Raw genomic sequence first — 17500 nt, 5'->3', positions numbered from 1 at the left:
GGCAGAGGTGTCAAATATCCTGACTTTAGCACAGCGAGGGCTATTTAAAACCAGCCGGCTCCGAAGCCCATGTCCTGTCTCTCTCTCTCTCTCTCTCTCTCTCTCTCTCTCTCTCTCTCTCTCTCTCTCTCTCTCTCTCTCTCTCTCTCTCTCTCTGTCTCTCTCTCTCTCTCTCTCTCTCTCTCTCTCTCTCTCTCTCTCTCTCTCGTTCGTGTTCTTCATCATTGGCTTTAGTGTGAAATTATAGCAGCCTCTCTCTCTCTCTCTCTCTCTCTCTCTCTCTCTCTCTCTCTCTCTCTCTCTCTCTCTCTCTCTCTCTCTCTCTCTCTCTCTCTCTCTCTCTCTCTGTCTCTGTCTCTCTCTCTCCCTCCCTCTCTCTCTCTCTCTCTCTCTCTCTCTCTCTCTCTGTCTCTGTCTCTCTCTCTCTCTCCCTCCCTCTCTCTCTCTCTCTCTCTCTCTCTCTCTCTCTCTCTCTCTCTCTCTCTCTCTCGTTCGTGTTCTTCATCATTGGGCTTTTGTGTGAAATTATAGCAGCCTCTCTCTCTCTCTCTCCCTCTCTCTCTCTCTCTCTCTCTTCTCTGTCTCTCTCTCTCTCCCTCCCTCTCTCTCTCTCTCTCTCTCTCTCTCTCTCTCTCTCTCTCTCTCTCTCTCTGTCTCTCTCTCTCTCTCTCTCTCTCTCTCTCTGTCTCTCTCTCTCTCTCTCTCTCTCTCTCTCTCTCTCTCTCTCTCTCTCTCTCTCTCTCTCTCTCTCTCTCTCTCTCTCTCTCTCTCTCTCTCTTCAGATCCTGCATATGTTATTGAAGGCACAGACAGCAGTTTTATATAACACATGAATAGATGCCTGCATTAACACATCCAGACTGAACGATAATATTAGTTATCTTGTGTTCACATCCAGCTTTGGTGAAATTAAATAAGCAGTTTCTCAGTCTCGCAGCGACTGAGATGAACAAACCCTGCATGTTTTAAAGATAGAGTTCATCATTTTTATCATAGTTTACTTACCCTCATGAAATTTCAATACTATATGACTTTATCACCTATGCGATGCGAGTGGATGATGGAGAAAAGTGCCACAGGGTTTGTGCACTATTTTCCAAGTCTTATTCCTTTATGTGAGGAATTTAATTTGATATGATTCATTTAGACAGCCATTCACTTCTATTGTATGGAAAAGAGAAGCTTGGATATTTTACTATTATCTGCCTATTCTATTCATCAGTGTTAGAACCATTAAAGAAGAAACCACATCTTTCAATGGTGGGTGGGGGTGAGGGTTCTGTTTCTTTAATTTTTACTTCTCAATAAATTTTAGAAATATGCATTCACCAGAAGACAGAATTGGATTTTTTGGTGCACTGTCCGTTTAAATAATACAGCTAGAAGAATTGTTTCCTGCATAACAGTCCAGTTTGCAACTGCAGATTCGGAAAATGCATACATCATGTTGTTAGTAAAATGTTAATGTGCTAATTTAATTAGGCAAATGTGCATAAGGAGCAAATACAGGTCCAGTTGGGCATTAGCAAATTTTGATACATGCAAGTAGGAATCACGATGTCTGCTCAGTATTACCTCGCACTGTCTTAATGAGTCCAACAGTATTTGCATATTTAATACAAGCATTCTCATAAACGTGTGTGTGTGTGTGTGTGTGTGTGTGTGTGTGTGTGTGTGTATGTGTGTACACATGTTTTTCAACCCCAGTGGGGACTTAAACCCAAATGCACACAGCCTCATGTGGACTCGTGTCACTGTGGACCTAAATTGATGTCCCCATGGGTACAAAAGCTTATAAATCATACAGAATGATATTTTTTTTGTGTAAATATGCAGAAAGTTTTGTGTAATGGGTAGGTTAATTTAATAAGAATAAATTAAAATTTAGAAATCGATATTTTTTACCCAGCCCTAATGTGAACTTGTGAATGTGTGTGTGTGTGCCTGTGTGTTAGTGCTTGCTTGTGTGTGTGTGCATGTGTGTGTGTGTGCCTGTGTGTTAGTGCTTGCTTTTTTTGTGTGTGCATGTGTGTTTGGGAAGGTAATAGTGTGTTGAGAGAGATTCCCAGACAGAGGGAAGCGACTCAGCATGAGAGCTTAAGCGTTTTTCCCTCTGTTCTTGTTCCTGCAGGATCGCACCCATGGAGCGGCTGCTGCTGGTCCTGGCTCTGTTCTCCATGCCGTCCCACGCCATGCTGTGTCCCAAACGCTGCACCTGCCAGAACCTGCTGCCCTCCTACACCGTCCTGTGTGCCAAAACCGGCCTGCTCTTCGTCCCACCTAACATCGACCGGCAGACCGCCGAGCTGCGACTGATGGACAACTTCATCACCACCCTGCGCCACCGAGACTTCGCTAACATGAGCAGTCTCATACACCTCACGCTCTCCCGAAACACCATCAGCCAGATCCAACCGTACGCCTTCGCCGACCTGCAGGATCTGCACGCGTTACATCTCGACGCAAACCGGCTCACGGTGCTGGACGACACACATTTACAGGGGTTGGTGAATCTACGACACCTTATCCTCGCAAACAACCAGCTTCACAGCATCTCGGATGGAGCCTTTCAAGACTTCCTAGAAACTCTTGAAGATCTTGATCTTTCTTATAACAATCTGGTGGATTTGCCGTGGGACACTATATCTATGCTATCCAGCGTTAACACTCTTAGTTTGGATCACAATCTCATCGACTTCGTGCCTGAAGGGATATTTTCAAATCTTCACAAATTGGCTAGACTGGATATGACGTCCAACAAGCTGAAGAAGATCCCGCCGGATCCTCTGTTCCTACGCATCCCGGTCTACGCGAAAACAAAAGGCTCGCCGTTAACCGCGCTAGTGCTCAGTTTCGGCGGGAACCCGTTGCATTGTAATTGCGAGCTGGTTTGGCTTCGACGCCTGACGCGCGAGGACGATCTGGAGACGTGCGCGTCCCCGCGAGAGCTAGCGGGAAAATACTTCTGGACGATTCGCGAGGAGGAGTTTGTGTGCGAGCCGCCCATGATCACTCGCCACACGTCTAAGATGTTCGTGATGGAAGGTCAAGAGGTTAGTTTGAGATGCCGCTCCGTCGGAGACCCCGAGCCGACCGTCCACTGGGTCAGTCCTGACGGGAAGCTAATCGGGAACACCTCGCGCACCGTATGCTACGATAACGGCTCTCTGGATATCTTGACGGCTACGGTGAAAGACTCCGGCGTGTTCACATGCATCGCGTCCAACGCTGCCGGAGAGGCTACGGCTCCGGTGGAATTAGTCGTGAACCCTTCGCCGCATTACGACCCCAAACTGGAGCCTGAACCGGGACCCTCGGACATGCCGACATCCATAAAGTCCAACAGTAGTGGAAGTGGAGGCCAGTCTCGAGCTGATCAGCGGGTCAGTGTCTCAGAAATAACCTCAAGCTCAGTGATGATCCGCTGGCCTCCTCAAAGCCACATCCCTGGAGTTCGCATGTACCAGATCCAGTACAACAGCTCCACCGATGACATCCTCATATACAGGTGAGATTTACACTGAGCTTTCTGTTCTCTATGATTTGCACCAGTTTTGTTTTGGTAACACTTTACAATAAGGTTCATTAGTTAACATTAGTTAAAGGTGCATTGTGTAATATTTCTGAGGATCTATTGACAGAAATGCAATATAAGATCCATAACTATGTTTTCAGTGGTGTATAAAGACCTTGCATAATGAATCGTTATGTTTTTATTACCTTAGAATGAGACATTTATATCTCCATAACCGCGGGCTCCCCCTTCTATGGAGGTCGACATATTGTGTCGTCATGTTTCTAGCGTAGCCGACAGCGAACACACAGCGCTAGAGAGCGCGTTTCCTCACTACCTTGAAAAAGAAGTTTTCAGTGGTGTATAAAGACCTTACTTAATGAATCGTTATATATTTGTATTACCTCAGAATGAGCAGTTTCTGACTACACACACCGCGGGTTCCCTTATATTGAAATGTGCCGACATGTTTCTACAGTGGCCCTAAACGGACAAACGCGTTTCGTTACTATGTTGCTCTTCGTGCAAGGAAGCGTGTGGATGTGGTCAATATCACAGATGTGACTGAACCCGTCGTGGAGGACCGAAAATAATAAACATGCTAGTCTTTCTGTCGTGACATCATGAAGCGCTGCAGACACGCTGCAGACGGTTGTCGTTCACTATGACACACTATACGAGATTTTACGTTTACGAATCGCCACGACACTCTACATCAAATGGATCGTTCCAAAATCAGGCTGTTATTATGTAGTCTGAATCCAGGATAAAACCATATTTAAAAAAAAAGAAATACTGTTTGAAATAAAAGATATGTGTACTGAAATAAAATAAAATAAAATATAAACAAACTTAAACTTTATTTCAGCTAGTTGCCAATGCAACTTTTTTGATCTTGATGTAGTTTAACTTTATGTACTAAAATAACATAAATAATAAAAATAATTATAAAAACTTTAGACATTTAAAAAAACTATTAAAAATGAAGAAATTCACAACTAAAATCAAAATGAAAACGGAAAATATAAAATTTAAATATTCAAAATATCAATAAAACCTATAATAGTATCTCAATGATACTAAAATAATTAGAATAATAAGATACTATTATTTTACTGTTATAGTTGTTAATAGTTTGAATTAGTTAAATTTTTTATATTTTCTGTTATTAAGGGTATAGCGGAGGATTTTCTTTTTCCGGGTGGGTAGCCTATACTATTGGTCCACCTAAGTGTCAATCATTCTGGTGATATGTTTACGTAAGGCCGTCGTACGTGCTCGTCCCTTCTGCGCATGCGCACTTTCAGGTGTATTATGTGTGATGAGTTACGGTTTCAGCCATTCCTTTGAAAATGGCTGAGGGTCGAAAGAGAAAAAATTTATACGAAGTGTATGATAAGAAGAGAAAGGCCGCAGGATATAGAAACAAGACCAGAGTGATTTTGGGTGAATATTTCACACGCTGGCGTGCGCTAAAAGCACAGGTTGGGCTTCCCAGCGATGCCGAAGATTCTACTAGACAGGTAAAGTTTGTCATGCTATTTGGAGAAATCCATTTAAAATCACTGCTAGTAAAAGTTAATGTAAGCTATGATTAGCGATGCTAGCCCTGGCACAAGTCATGCACCGCGTAGACACGGTAAACATCTCAATTTGTCTTAAGTAGCCTTATGACCAAATGGTAAATGGTATCACGCTGAAATATTCTAAAACCTTGTGTGTTCATTTTCGATAATTACAATGTGTTCACCATAGTATTTATTACACAAATGCAACAAGCTACTTCTCCATTGCATATCATGTCTTGAGTCCTCGGTCACTCAACACGTTTAATAGGCGTTTCCTCTCGGGAGCAAATACTGTAGAGTGTTGCACATGTGCATTTTTAAAAAAATTGGAGAGGGCGGGTCTTCTCTAAAATTCGGAAAGATCCTCCGCTATACCTTTAATTTAATTTGAAAGTTTTAGTAATTGTGTTGTGTTTTATTATTATTATGTCTATATATTTTTTTATTAATTTTAATTTCAGTTTTAGTTATTGTATTACTTAAACCAAATGAAAAGGAGAAATATTTCCTTGGCAACTAGCTGGAAAAAAAATGGGATTTTATATCGATTAATGTTAATTTTATGTCTAGTAGCAGCATTTGTTACGCTTTTAGTTGTAGTTAACTATAATAACGCAGGTTTGCAGTGATTGTGTTGGTGATTAGACTGCAGACAGCACTCATGTTAGTGGTGCTAAGGACGTGAGCGGCGTGTCTGAGCGTGTCAATGCTAAAATGCTTTTATTTTAATCGATGCGTCTACACTGAAGGCCGACAGACGGCCTATTGATATTTTTGATGCACACATCCAGACACTTTATCATCCCCTTCCATAAGAAATAAAAGGATTTTACCAACATTAATTAAATGATTTACAGATATATGTGATATATATATTTTTTTATTCAGAGCCAGCTCATGGTTTCTCTTCTCTCTGATCTACTCATTTAAATCAGCTTTTGACTCTGATGTATTCCCAGTTGCAGGAATATCAACATTATAATAATTATTATCATATAATTAAGTTAAAAATAAAGTTGAGTACATAGTTATTCACCCGAGTCAAACCTCAAGCTTTTCACAGTTGGTTCTGCCTGTAATCTCAATAGTTAACATAGCCTACGTGTAACGGAAGTATTTTGAAAAGATTTATGAAAACATTGCAATGTGACATGGAGATTACAGCAGCTTAAGATTCAACTAATTCTCTTAAATCAATGTCAAGCAAAATGCATGCAGTCCAAATTTACAATGAAGTTTGTTGATAAGAAACTCCTAAATGCTAGACTTTCCAACAGTAGAAAAAGTCTCTCGTTTTGAAACGCAATATTTGAGAGAGCACTGTGGATGGACTATCTCCCCAAATGGGTTTTGAGTCTGGGTAATTCTGCATTAGATAAACAAATTGATTCTGTCTTTGTTCAAAGGGAAAGGCTGGCATCGGAGACTGGGGGTGTTAATGGCTTATGGCGCAATCCTATTCAGATAGGGGATGAAACATTGCAATTCCTCCGATGAATACAAATGGACCTCAATGATTGCCAGCCAACAAAGACACAACAATATCATGAATGCACTATATGAAATACATCCAAACTTTTGTTGCATGCTAATCAAAGGATCCTTCCCGACGGGAACAGCTGTTTTAGGGTATCTACTCTACATGTCAGAAAAGCTCTTGAAGGATTTTCATTAGTGCGCTGACAGATTGGCTTCCACGGTAATATTTTCAGCCTGATGCAATTCAAACCGAATTTTGCAAAGCAGGATCCGCAAGCAGACGCATTGACACCCTTCAATAAATCACAGCGCTTGAGGTGCACTGAGGAAGACAATAATAACAGAATAACAATAGAAGCTGCGCATCAATCGATTGCCCTCGTTTCTGATGCTCCGGAAAGATTACAATGAAGGCGCATTTGCATTGATGTTGAAATATGTCTCAAATTCAAAAACCCAATCTTTTGCTTTGTACTATATTATATTAAGAGGATATGTTTTGGGTTGCGTGTCGACAATGACGGCCTTTATGCAGGAACGACTGCATTATAATGCTCCTTTTTAGCATTCAATCGCGTCCCCACTGCCAGTGACGAGCATGATTCCTCATCGAAGGCATCTTTAAGGATGTAATTAACTCCTGCAATAATCCCTGTGGATAGATTACGAGAGAAGAAAAGATACATACAGAAAGCAATTTGCTATTAATTATGGAAAAGGCAAGGGGAGTTCTTTGGTTTATAGAGCTGCAGAGTAATCTAAAAGTCTTTCAGAATCAATTAAGAATGCATGCGGCAGACTCCCTGTTGACAGCGAGCCGGGTTAGAGTACAGATGACTTCGAGACGGTGGCTGAGGTGAGAATATAGAGTGTAAACTTTGAGCTGAAAAGACAGGTTTAAATTTGAAGTGATGTGTGGGTGAAAGAGCGCTGGAGGCACAGTGTGCATGATGCCAAACGGAGACCTGAATGAAGTGCAAGGTGTGGTGTCAGATGGAGTGCATTTACATCAACATGCATTCTCGTCCCGGACGCTCTCTTGAAGCCACTGACAGGAAAGTGGAGGCTCTTTTGGGACATTTTGCTCTACAATGTAAATGTCATACACCCATATCGAAATCGCGAATTTTGAAGGCGCTATGTTTATTTAAAAAAATTTAAGTAACCAGATATGAACATTTGGGGTGTTCATAAATTAAAAAAAAAAAAACTTTATAAAAACCAGTAGGAAAACCAGTGGCCTCATGTTGCCCTCATCTCTGCAGCGCTCTATTATATGATGTTGCAATCAAAAATATATTAACTTTAACTGTAATAACAATACAGGCTTCTTAAAATTATAATCAAGTACTGTACATGTGCCTTAGTGTGTTAGTTAACACATCAAAATAAGTGTACTTCTATAAAGCATGACAGAAAATTATTAAAACATTTAAAATATGTATTTTAAAGTAAAACTGTCTGTTTTAAAGTAAAAATTTGAAATTATTACAAAATGCACTTTTTTAAATGTGTATTCGTGTCTAAAAAGACATATTCACTTAAGTGACCTTTTATTTCATTAATGTTATATTATCTGCAAATGCACATTCCAATATATTAGGGTTTTCAAGAGCAATGAAAGAAATGGCTCTTTTTAATGAATGAGTCATTGAATCATTGGCTCACCCGATTCTGCTCTGGCGTTATACTGGTAATATTTTCGTTGGCAAAATTGAGCAAAAACAGTCAATTTTGTGTTTAAAATATATCACAATATTAACTTCTTTATTGAACGGTTGTATACAATCAATGTCACATTTGCACTCGTGCTATTTGGGACAAAACTGTCACATTCACTGCCTTCATCGTCTGTGTCTTCACTACACTTCCCAGAATCCCCTGTCATCATCACCGGCACCTGCGCCTCATCACCCTCATCATCATCATCATCATCACCGTCACCTGTTGTCCTTGTCATTATCTGTGTATTTAAGTTCCCCTCTCACTCCTTTTCATTGCTGGTTATTGTTTTGAGCACACGCTCACTGTTTCGTGTCTTTAATAAACCTTTGCTGTTTAGCAATATATATATATATATATATACATACATATATATACATATTGTTTGCATTCATTATATAAAATGGATAAATATACCAGCACAGTCTTCAGAATTTCTCCCTTTGTGTTTTACAGAATAAAGAAACTCGAACCGGTTTGAATTGCCTGTATTTATCTTTTTTTTTTTTTTAATAGAAAAACTGTTCCTTTAAAAAAAAGCTGTAGGTGACGAGGGTCTCTGCTTGAGAATGTCACTGTTAGCTCTCATTATCGTACCTCATCTTTTTCACATTCACATTGTCTCTCTCTCTCTCTCGCTCCCTGTATTATGTCCCTCTTTATTTGCATGTTTTCATCTTTAATGTAAGGCTCTTTTAAGTGTGTAATGAAGCTGTGCGAGCTCCTTCAGAAGACAGCGATGACAGGGTCTCAGTGTTCAGAAGAGCTGGAGTCCTCTCCTCCACTTACAGTGACAGCTCAGAGACAGAGTGCATCAGTCTGACCCTCCAAGCTTAAAAACACCAATGCCTGCCAGAAGTGAGAGGGTTTTCTCAGTATATATCCATCAAATGCCCTGTGAGAGGATCCAGAGGAACAGACTAGAGAGAGATCCTGAATCTGCTCATTAGCACATGACACAGAGCTATAGCTACTGGAAACCTAGCGCTTATTATATTAAAACTCACTGACAGTGCTGTTAACAGTGTTTAACGGTTATGAGATATAATGCGTGTGGATGAACATGCACATACAGTTATTACAGCTAATCAGTGGTCACTAAACGTGTAAAAACAGTAGGCTACATTTTACAGTAATAAGTTATTCATGGGAGTTTTTGTGATACTCTATTTAAAGTCTATTTATTAAATTATTTATAATTAGAGGTGGCAATAGATTAATTTTTTTTAATCTAGATTAATCTCACTGGAATCTTGGATTTAATCTAGATTAAAATGGCTCGTTTGAATTCTGCCGAAGGCATTCAGAATATGTGTGCTACCCAAATAATGACTAAAAGTAAGTCTTTGAGAATAGTTTGCCTCGCGTAGGGATGTGAATTTCTGCCAAAAATGCCATTCGACAATCGAGGAACAAAAGTCGAATATCGTTCAAAAAAAATTATAAAATAAAATAAATTAATAGAACGCACAATTACAATGACAGAAAGGGAGGCCAATTTCATCTTTAGCGATTTGTCATCAAACAAACTGTTTATTAATTGAACAAGTAACATGTTTTCGTCGTTTTTTTTTTTTAAACATAGTAACTTAGGATAATTGGAAGAAGAAAAAAACAATAAGCACGACGTAGCCTATAGGCTACAGTCCGTTTTTGCATCGCCAAACCAGATGCTCGTTAGATCAAAAAATAATGTCATATGTCATAATGATTTTATGTGAACCTGCCTTTACCGGCAATAGCCTCCTCCTTTTTAAACAAATTAGTTTCAATCAATGTAAACTATTCGTGTGACTACCCTGTGCAATACACACACATTACCGCGGGATTGCGGGTGTTCATTCATAAACTGTACACAATGGTAGCTTATTTATTTTGTAGCCTATAAATTAATGTATATGTCCAACGGATAATGTCATGCTTTTTAGTAGTGCTATCTTGGCGTAATAATCTGTTTGGTTGTAAAATGTATTACCTGAATGAAATGAAATCAAATGTATCGTCCTGTGGTATCATTCATTCACAGACAGCTTACGAAGTTGTTCAACTAATAAAGATCTTCATCGCTGGCAAAAATATGATGCATTTGCAGATTTGCTTTAACTAGACTAAACTTTAGCTCTTGATGTTCTTAAATCTTCCTGTTACGACTCCGAGTCGAGTGTGACTGAACGCGCTTCAGTGATTCAGTGCGTGAGGAACTGAACAGAACTGATTCGCGAACCGATTTAGACAGATCTGCCAACTTGTTTGATGAAGTCTTTGAACAGAATCGACCCAAAAGAGTGATTCATTTGTAAACTGAGCATCGCTCATGCCCATAAAAAAGATACAGCGCGCTTGGAATAAACTCATTTAACAACATGTAAAGTAACGAGAGGAACGATCGCCCAACGTAACATGTAAAAGTATACACCTTGTGTCCCTGACAGGAAAATACCCTGCTGCGCGATTTGCGCGAAAATATTTGAAAAAGCTATTTTATGATCCCAACCCAACTTTGAGAATAGATTAACGGCGATATTTTTTTATCGCCAGATATGAGTCTCACGTTAACGGAGCACGTTAACGCCGATAACGGCCCACCACTATTTATAATTGTATTATTTTTAATTATTTGATTAAATTATGTATTTGTATTAAATAATTGAATACATGCATTTTATTTTAACAAATTATTTTAATATTTAGTTTTATATTTTACATTAATTAAACATTTCCTTAGTAAGCTGTTATAATATTATATTCAGATTGGATTTAAGAATAGGCATGCTCTGGTTATTTATTTGTTTATTTAGAATAATTTATTAAAATAAATGTATTTATTTGCAATACATTATTTGATTATTTTTAGATTTTACATTAATTTAAAATGTCCTTAGTAAGCTGTTATAACAGTATTCAGATTGGATCTGATGCTCTGGCTATTGAAATATAACCCTACAAAAGTATACAATATTTACTAGCTTTGTCGTGTATTACAATCTCTGCTAAAAGTGTTTCCCCATCAAAAAGAAAACATTGGGCCAATTCACTGCTGATATGATGTAATTTCATATGTGTCTGTTTGTCAATAGCAATCAAAAAGAGCGAGCAGCTGTCCACAGTGTGTAAGCAGATAGCAGTATACACACTTACACTTACACTTACACTTACACACACACACACACACACACACACACACACACACACACACACACACACAGACTCATGCACCATTACCCTCACCGCCAACCCCTCGCTTGCAGACGCAGCTCGGCCAATTACCCGCGGGGTCAAATGCAAAAATATGCGGTCATGCTCAGGGTCACACACACACACCCAGGGTGAGGAGCACAGCGTGACTCAGGTCTTCATCTTCATCTTCACCTCAGAGCATCATAGAAAAGTGCAGCGCTGGAGTCTGCTGAATAATGCATGCTGCACATAACAAACCAAACCTGCAAAAAACATGATACTCATGCTCATGGGATTAGGACTGGCTTACATAGATTAGATCAAAACACTTTATAATGCCTGTATAATGCATTATAAATTTACTGCAGTGCAATGCTAGATAAAATGCATTAGGCTGTAATATTTACAGATTACTTGCTACTAGTGATCGGGACGAGACCGCCTATGTCGAGTCCGAGTCAAGACCGAGTCTTTGAGGAAGCAAGTCCGAGTCGAGACCGAGTCTTTGAAGGGTCGAGTCCGAGTCGAGACCGAGTCTTTGAAGGGTCGAGTCCGAGTCGAGACCGAGTCTTTGAAGGGTCGAGTCCGAGTCGAGACCGAGTCTTTGAAGGGTCGAGTCCGAGTCGAGACCTAGTCTTTGAAGGGTCGAGTCCGAGTCGAGACCGAGTCTTTGAAGAGTCGAGTCCGAGTCGAGACCGAGTCTTTGAAGGGTCGAGTCCGAGTCGAGACCTAGTCTTTGAAGGGTCGAGTCCGAGTCGAGACCGAGTCTTTGAAGGGTCGAGTCCGAGTCGAGACCGAGTCTTTGAAGGGTCGAGTCCAAGTCGAGACCGAGTCTTTGAAGAGTCGAGTCCGAGTCGAGACCGAGTCTTTGAAGGGTCGAGTCCGAGTCGAGACCTAGTCTTTGAAGGGTCGAGTCCGAGTCGAGACCGAGTCTTTGAAGGGTCGAGTCCGAGTCGAGACCGAGTCTTTGAAGGGTCGAGTCCAAGTCGAGACCGAGTCTTTGAAGGGTCGAGTCCGAGTCGAGACCAAGTCTTTGAAGGGTCGAGACCGAGTCCCTTGGTTTTCAAATACAGTCGAGTCCGAGTCAAGACCGAGTCTTTGAGGAAGCAAGTCCGAGTCGAGACCGAGTCTTTGAAGGGTCGAGTCCGAGTCGAGACCGAGGCTTTGAGGAAGCAAGTCCGGGTCGAGATTTTGTCTCGATTTAATAAATCACCCCAGTTAATAATCAACAGTTAGGCCTACAGACTAAGCTAGATTGGGAATTGTTTAGAGGAGCAGTCTTAACGTCTTAATATGGACTATGCTTTTACTATCATTAAAAAAATCCCTACCGCAAGCATCATCTTCTGCCTATTTTTCTAAAATGCTTCAACAGTGCTGCTCTGTCATCAATATGTTAAGCCCACCCTGACTTTTTTAATCATAGTTAGGACATGCAGAGCAAATTAACATTTTCTAGTGGCATGTAAAAATTAGTAGGCTTAGCCACTTTATAATATTTTCCAATATTTCCCAATTTTAAATATTTTGACGATACAGTCGAATTCAGTATCTTTTAAAACTTTATTCCCCCATAACTAGTGATGGGGACGAGACCGCCTATGCCGAGTCCGAGTCAAGACCGAGTCTTTGAAGGGTCGAGTCCGAGTTAAGCCCGGGTCTTTGAAGGGCCGAGTCCGAGTCAAGCCCGAGTCTTTGAAGGGCCGAGTCCGAGTCAAGACCGAGTCTTTGAAGGGCCGAGTCCGAGTCAAGACCGAGTCTTTGAAGGGTCGAGTCCGAGTCAAGACCGAGTCTTTGAAGGGTCGAGTCCGAGTCGAGACCGATTCTTTGAAGGGCCGAGTCCGAGTCAAGACCGAGTCTTTGAACAGTCGAGTCCGAGTCAAGACCGAGTCTTTGAAGGGTCGAGTCCGAGTCAAGACCGAGTCTTTGAAGGGTCGAGTCCGAGTCAAGCCCGAGTCTTTGAAGGGTCGAGTCCGAGTCAAGACCGAGTCTTTGAAGGGTCGAGTCTGAGTCAAGCCCGAGTCTTGTAAGGGCCGAGTCCGAGTCAAGCCCGAGTCTTTGAAGGGTCGAGTCCGAGTCAAGCCCGAGTCTTTGAAGGGTCGAGTCCGAGTCAAGCCCGAGTCTTTGAAGGGCCGAGTCCGAGTCAAGCCCGAGTCTTTGAAGGGTCGAGTCCGAGTCAAGACCGAGTCTTTGAAGGGCCGAGTCCGAGTCAAGCCCGAGTCTTTGAAGGGTTGAGTCCGAGTCAAGACCGAGTCTTTGAAGGGTCGAGTCCGAGTCAAGACCGAGTCTTTGAACGGCCGAGTCCGAGTCAAGACCGAGTCTTTGAAGGGTCGAGTCCGAGTCGAGACCGAGTATTTGAAGGGCCGAGTCCGAGTCAAGACCGAGTCTTTGAAGGGTCGAGTCCGAGTCAAGACTGAGTCTTTGAAGGGTCGAGTCCGAGTCGAGACCGAGTCTTTGAAGGGTCGAGTCCGAGTCGAGACCGAGTATTTGAAGGGCCGAGTCCGAGTCAAGACCGAGTCTTTGAAGGGTCGAGTCCGAGTCGAGACCGAGGCTTTGAGGAAGCAAGTTCGAGTCGAGATTTTGTCTCTATTTAATATCAACCCAGTTAATAATCAACGGTTAGGCCTACAGACTAAGCTAGATTGGGAATTGTCTAGAGGAGCAGTCTTAACGTCTTAATATGGACTATGCTTTTACTATCATTAAAAAAATCCCTACCGCATGCATCATCTTCTGCCTATTTTTCTAAAATGCTTCAACAGTGCTGCTTTGTCATCAACATGTTAAGCCCACCCTGACTTTTTTAATCATAGTTAGGACATGCAGAGCAAATTAACATTTTCTAGTGGCATGTCTAAATTAGTAGGCTTAGCCACTTTATAATATTTTCCAATATTTCCCAATTTTAAATATTTTGACGATACAGTCGAATTCAGTATCTTTTAAAACTTTATTCCCCCATAACTAGTGATGGGGACGAGACCGCCTATGCCGAGTCCGAGTCAAGACCGAGTCTTTGAAGGGTCGAGTCCGAGTCAAGACCGATTCTTTGAAGGGTCGAGTCCGAGTCAAGCCCGAGTCTTTGAAGGGCCGGGTCCGAGTCAAGACCGAGTCTTTGAAGGGCCGAGTCCGAGTCAAGACCGAGTCTTTGAAGGGCCGAGTCCGAGTCAAGACCGAGTCTTTGAAGGGTCGAGTCCGAGTCAAGACCGAGTCTTTGAACAGTCGAGTCCGAGTCAAGACCGAGTCTTTGAAGGGTCGAGTCCGAGTCGAGACCGAGTCTTTGAAGGGTCGAGTCCGAGTAAAGACCGAGTCTTTGAAGGGTCGAGTCCGAGTCGAGACCGAGTCTTTGAAGGAACAAGTCCGAGACGAGTCCGAGAAAGCAGAAATCGGTCTCGAGACCGGACTCGAGTACTACATCACTACTTGCTACACACAAAATCGGATGTTCATTATGTGTTTTAAAAAAGTATAGGCTACTTTATAAAGTGTTAAAAAAGGATTATAATGTATTATAACTGTGGTTACAGTTTCTCATTAAATCATGTGCAAGACATAATTAAAGCATTAAAATACTTTAAGTGCTTAGTGTGGGAAAATTATAGTGCATGTTTAATCAGTCAATTTAATGCATCTTCCCTTGAATAATGTATAACACCGGCATTATTCAAAAAGAAAAAAAAATCAACCTTTTGTCTGATCACTTGAGTTGTGATGTGATGTTACAGTCAGATTATATCACGTGTTTTATTTACTCACCAAAGCTTATTTCTGTGCATTAGCTGTTAATTGTGGACCCTGATAGGTAAAATAAGCTTACAAATCATATACAAAACCTCCTCTCCGTTTTTTATGCTAATGTGCCAAAGTTCAGCCGTCCTCAAACTCGCTGACCCCTGATGAAGACAGAGGAGGTTTTTCAACTCTGTTGCATTTGCTCTGTCCTGTAGAGAGAAGGTCCACAGAAAGCTCTCAGACACAGTCTCTCAGCTGCAGACACACAGCACATGTTAGGCTTGAATCCACTTCGACACGTGTCTCCCTTTGGACAGCATGGCAATATTGTAAACAGTGTGTGTTCATGACAGCCATCTGCGCAGAATTCAATTCGGTGGATTTTAAACTAAAACTCTCAGAACATTTGTTCACTTCACTTGCACCTAAAGCTTATAATGAAATTGTCTCTTCTGCTAAGCCAGGCTGCATTTATTTGATAAAAAATACAGTAAAAACTGATATATCATTTCAATGTAAAACAGCAGTTTTCTATGTGAATATATAGTAAAGTGTAATTTATTCCTGTGATCAAAGCTGAATTTTGTCACGTGATCCTTCAGAAATCAGTATAATATGATAATATGCTGCTCAATCATTATCAGTTATTATTGTTGCTCAATTATCAATAATTGTTCTTATTATTATCAATGTTTTAAAAATTGTTTTGTGAAAACCATGAATAGAAAGTTATATATATATATATATATATATATATATTAAAAAAAATAATTTATGAAATAGAAATCTTTTGTAACATTATAAATGTTTATAATGTATTCAGCATTGGTAAATAAAAGTATTAGGCTAATTTATCTCGTTCTTTTTAAATCTTACCCAAGAATTTTGAAGAGTAGCTAATCACGGTTTCCACAAAATTATGTAGCAGCACAACTGTTTTCAACTGGATAATAATCATAAATGTTTCTTGAGCATCAAATCATCATGATTTCTGAAGGATCATGTGACACTGTAATGATGCTGAAAATTCACAGGAATAAATTACATCTTACAATATATCCACATTGTAATAATATCCACAGCTGTTTTAAATTGTAATAATATTTCACAACTTTCGCTATATTTTAAATTAAATAATTGTAGCCTTGGTGAGCAGAAGACTTAGAAGTGCATTTATTTAACCTCTCTCTCTCTCTCTCTCTCTCTCTCTCTCTCTCTCTCTCTCTCTCTCTCTCTCTCTCTCTCTCTCTCAGGATGATTCCCGCCTCTCATAAGTTGTTCACACTGAGTGATCTGGCCTCGTCGCGGGACTACGAGCTCTGTGTCCTGGCGGTCTACGACGACGGCATCACATCTCTCACCGGCACGCGATTGGTCGGTTGCGTGTCCTTCGCCACCGAGCGCGAGTTTCGCCACTGCCGCTCCATCCACGACCAGTTCCTCGGCGGCACCATGATCATCGTCATCGGTGGGATCATCGTGGCCTCGGTCCTCGTCTTCATCTTCATCCTGCTGATGAAGTATAAACTGCACAGTCAGCACTACAAGCAGAAGGCGGCCCGCGTCAGTAACGTTTGTTCTCAGACTAACGGAGGCCAGCAGGGGGCGTCATCGGGCCCTCCTCCCAGATCCTCGTCCTCCTCGGGATCCGCCAACAAGCCCTCCGTCCCGCTCGGGTCGGACCGACAAGACGGGCCACACGGCCTAGACGGGGGTTACGGGGCACTGAGAGGAACCACGGTTGTGGACTTGAACCCGGAATACGGGAAATCCGTAAAAGAGGACGACTCCATATCGCAATAACGCAGGGTTCAATCCCGCCTCCCTTCCCATTCTCGTCACACCTCAACCCATTCAGTTTTGTTTTCTGTTGCCATGTCTTACTGAGGATTTCTCCTGTCCAAGGTGAGGACCATGTATTTATTATTATTGTATCTCCTCTCCTCTATCTGTTAAGGATTTGTTGCTAGGTAACTGGTTGCCAACGTGATAGAATCTCCCCTCACTACAGTGCTGATGCAGAGATTCACCAGTCCTGTTAATTAGATCTCCTTTAATGGATAAATTACAGACGTACCGGCTCTGCTGTCTGTATGTGTCAGGGCAACCGGCCTAAAAAGATTTCCCGAACGGTACGGTGCGCTTGAGATCACTATTTAAATTGATAGCCTGACAGTTGTTAAGCTCAATAGCAAGCATTTGAATTACAAAGGCGTAAAATTGAACCGCTATTCCTAGTTGGGTGTTTGCAGGGAAAGTCATATGGTTTGCACATTTCAGTACATTAGGCTCATGTGTAGGCTATCCA

General features: G+C 41.3%; 1 protein-coding gene across 3 annotated transcripts in view; it reads left to right on the top strand.

Annotated features, from left to right (window-relative positions):
- LOC143744142 (leucine-rich repeat and fibronectin type III domain-containing protein 1-like protein) overlaps window positions 1-17500 on the top strand; it is a 199969-nt gene that overhangs the window by 157690 nt on the left and 24779 nt on the right. For 2 of the 3 annotated variants that reach the window (XM_077235548.1, XM_077235549.1), the window contains exons 3-4: window positions 2132-3508; window positions 16446-17097. In XM_077235548.1, coding sequence (XP_077091663.1) covers window positions 2132-3508; window positions 16446-16995 — 1927 coding nt within the window. In that variant the 3' untranslated portion in view covers window positions 16996-17097. Of the gene's footprint in view, window positions 1-2131; window positions 3509-16445; window positions 17098-17500 lie in introns of those variants that run through there. The other variant, XM_077235550.1, reaches the window with a different exon arrangement.

Source organism: Siphateles boraxobius, unplaced genomic scaffold (genome assembly GCF_051911475.1).
Source record: "Siphateles boraxobius isolate OS27281-9 unplaced genomic scaffold, OSU_SipBor_1 198, whole genome shotgun sequence".
Lineage (NCBI taxonomy): Eukaryota > Metazoa > Chordata > Actinopteri > Cypriniformes > Leuciscidae > Siphateles > Siphateles boraxobius.
The sequence above is the reverse complement of the archived record's forward strand: the minus strand, read 5'-3'. Positions and strand labels throughout refer to the sequence as shown.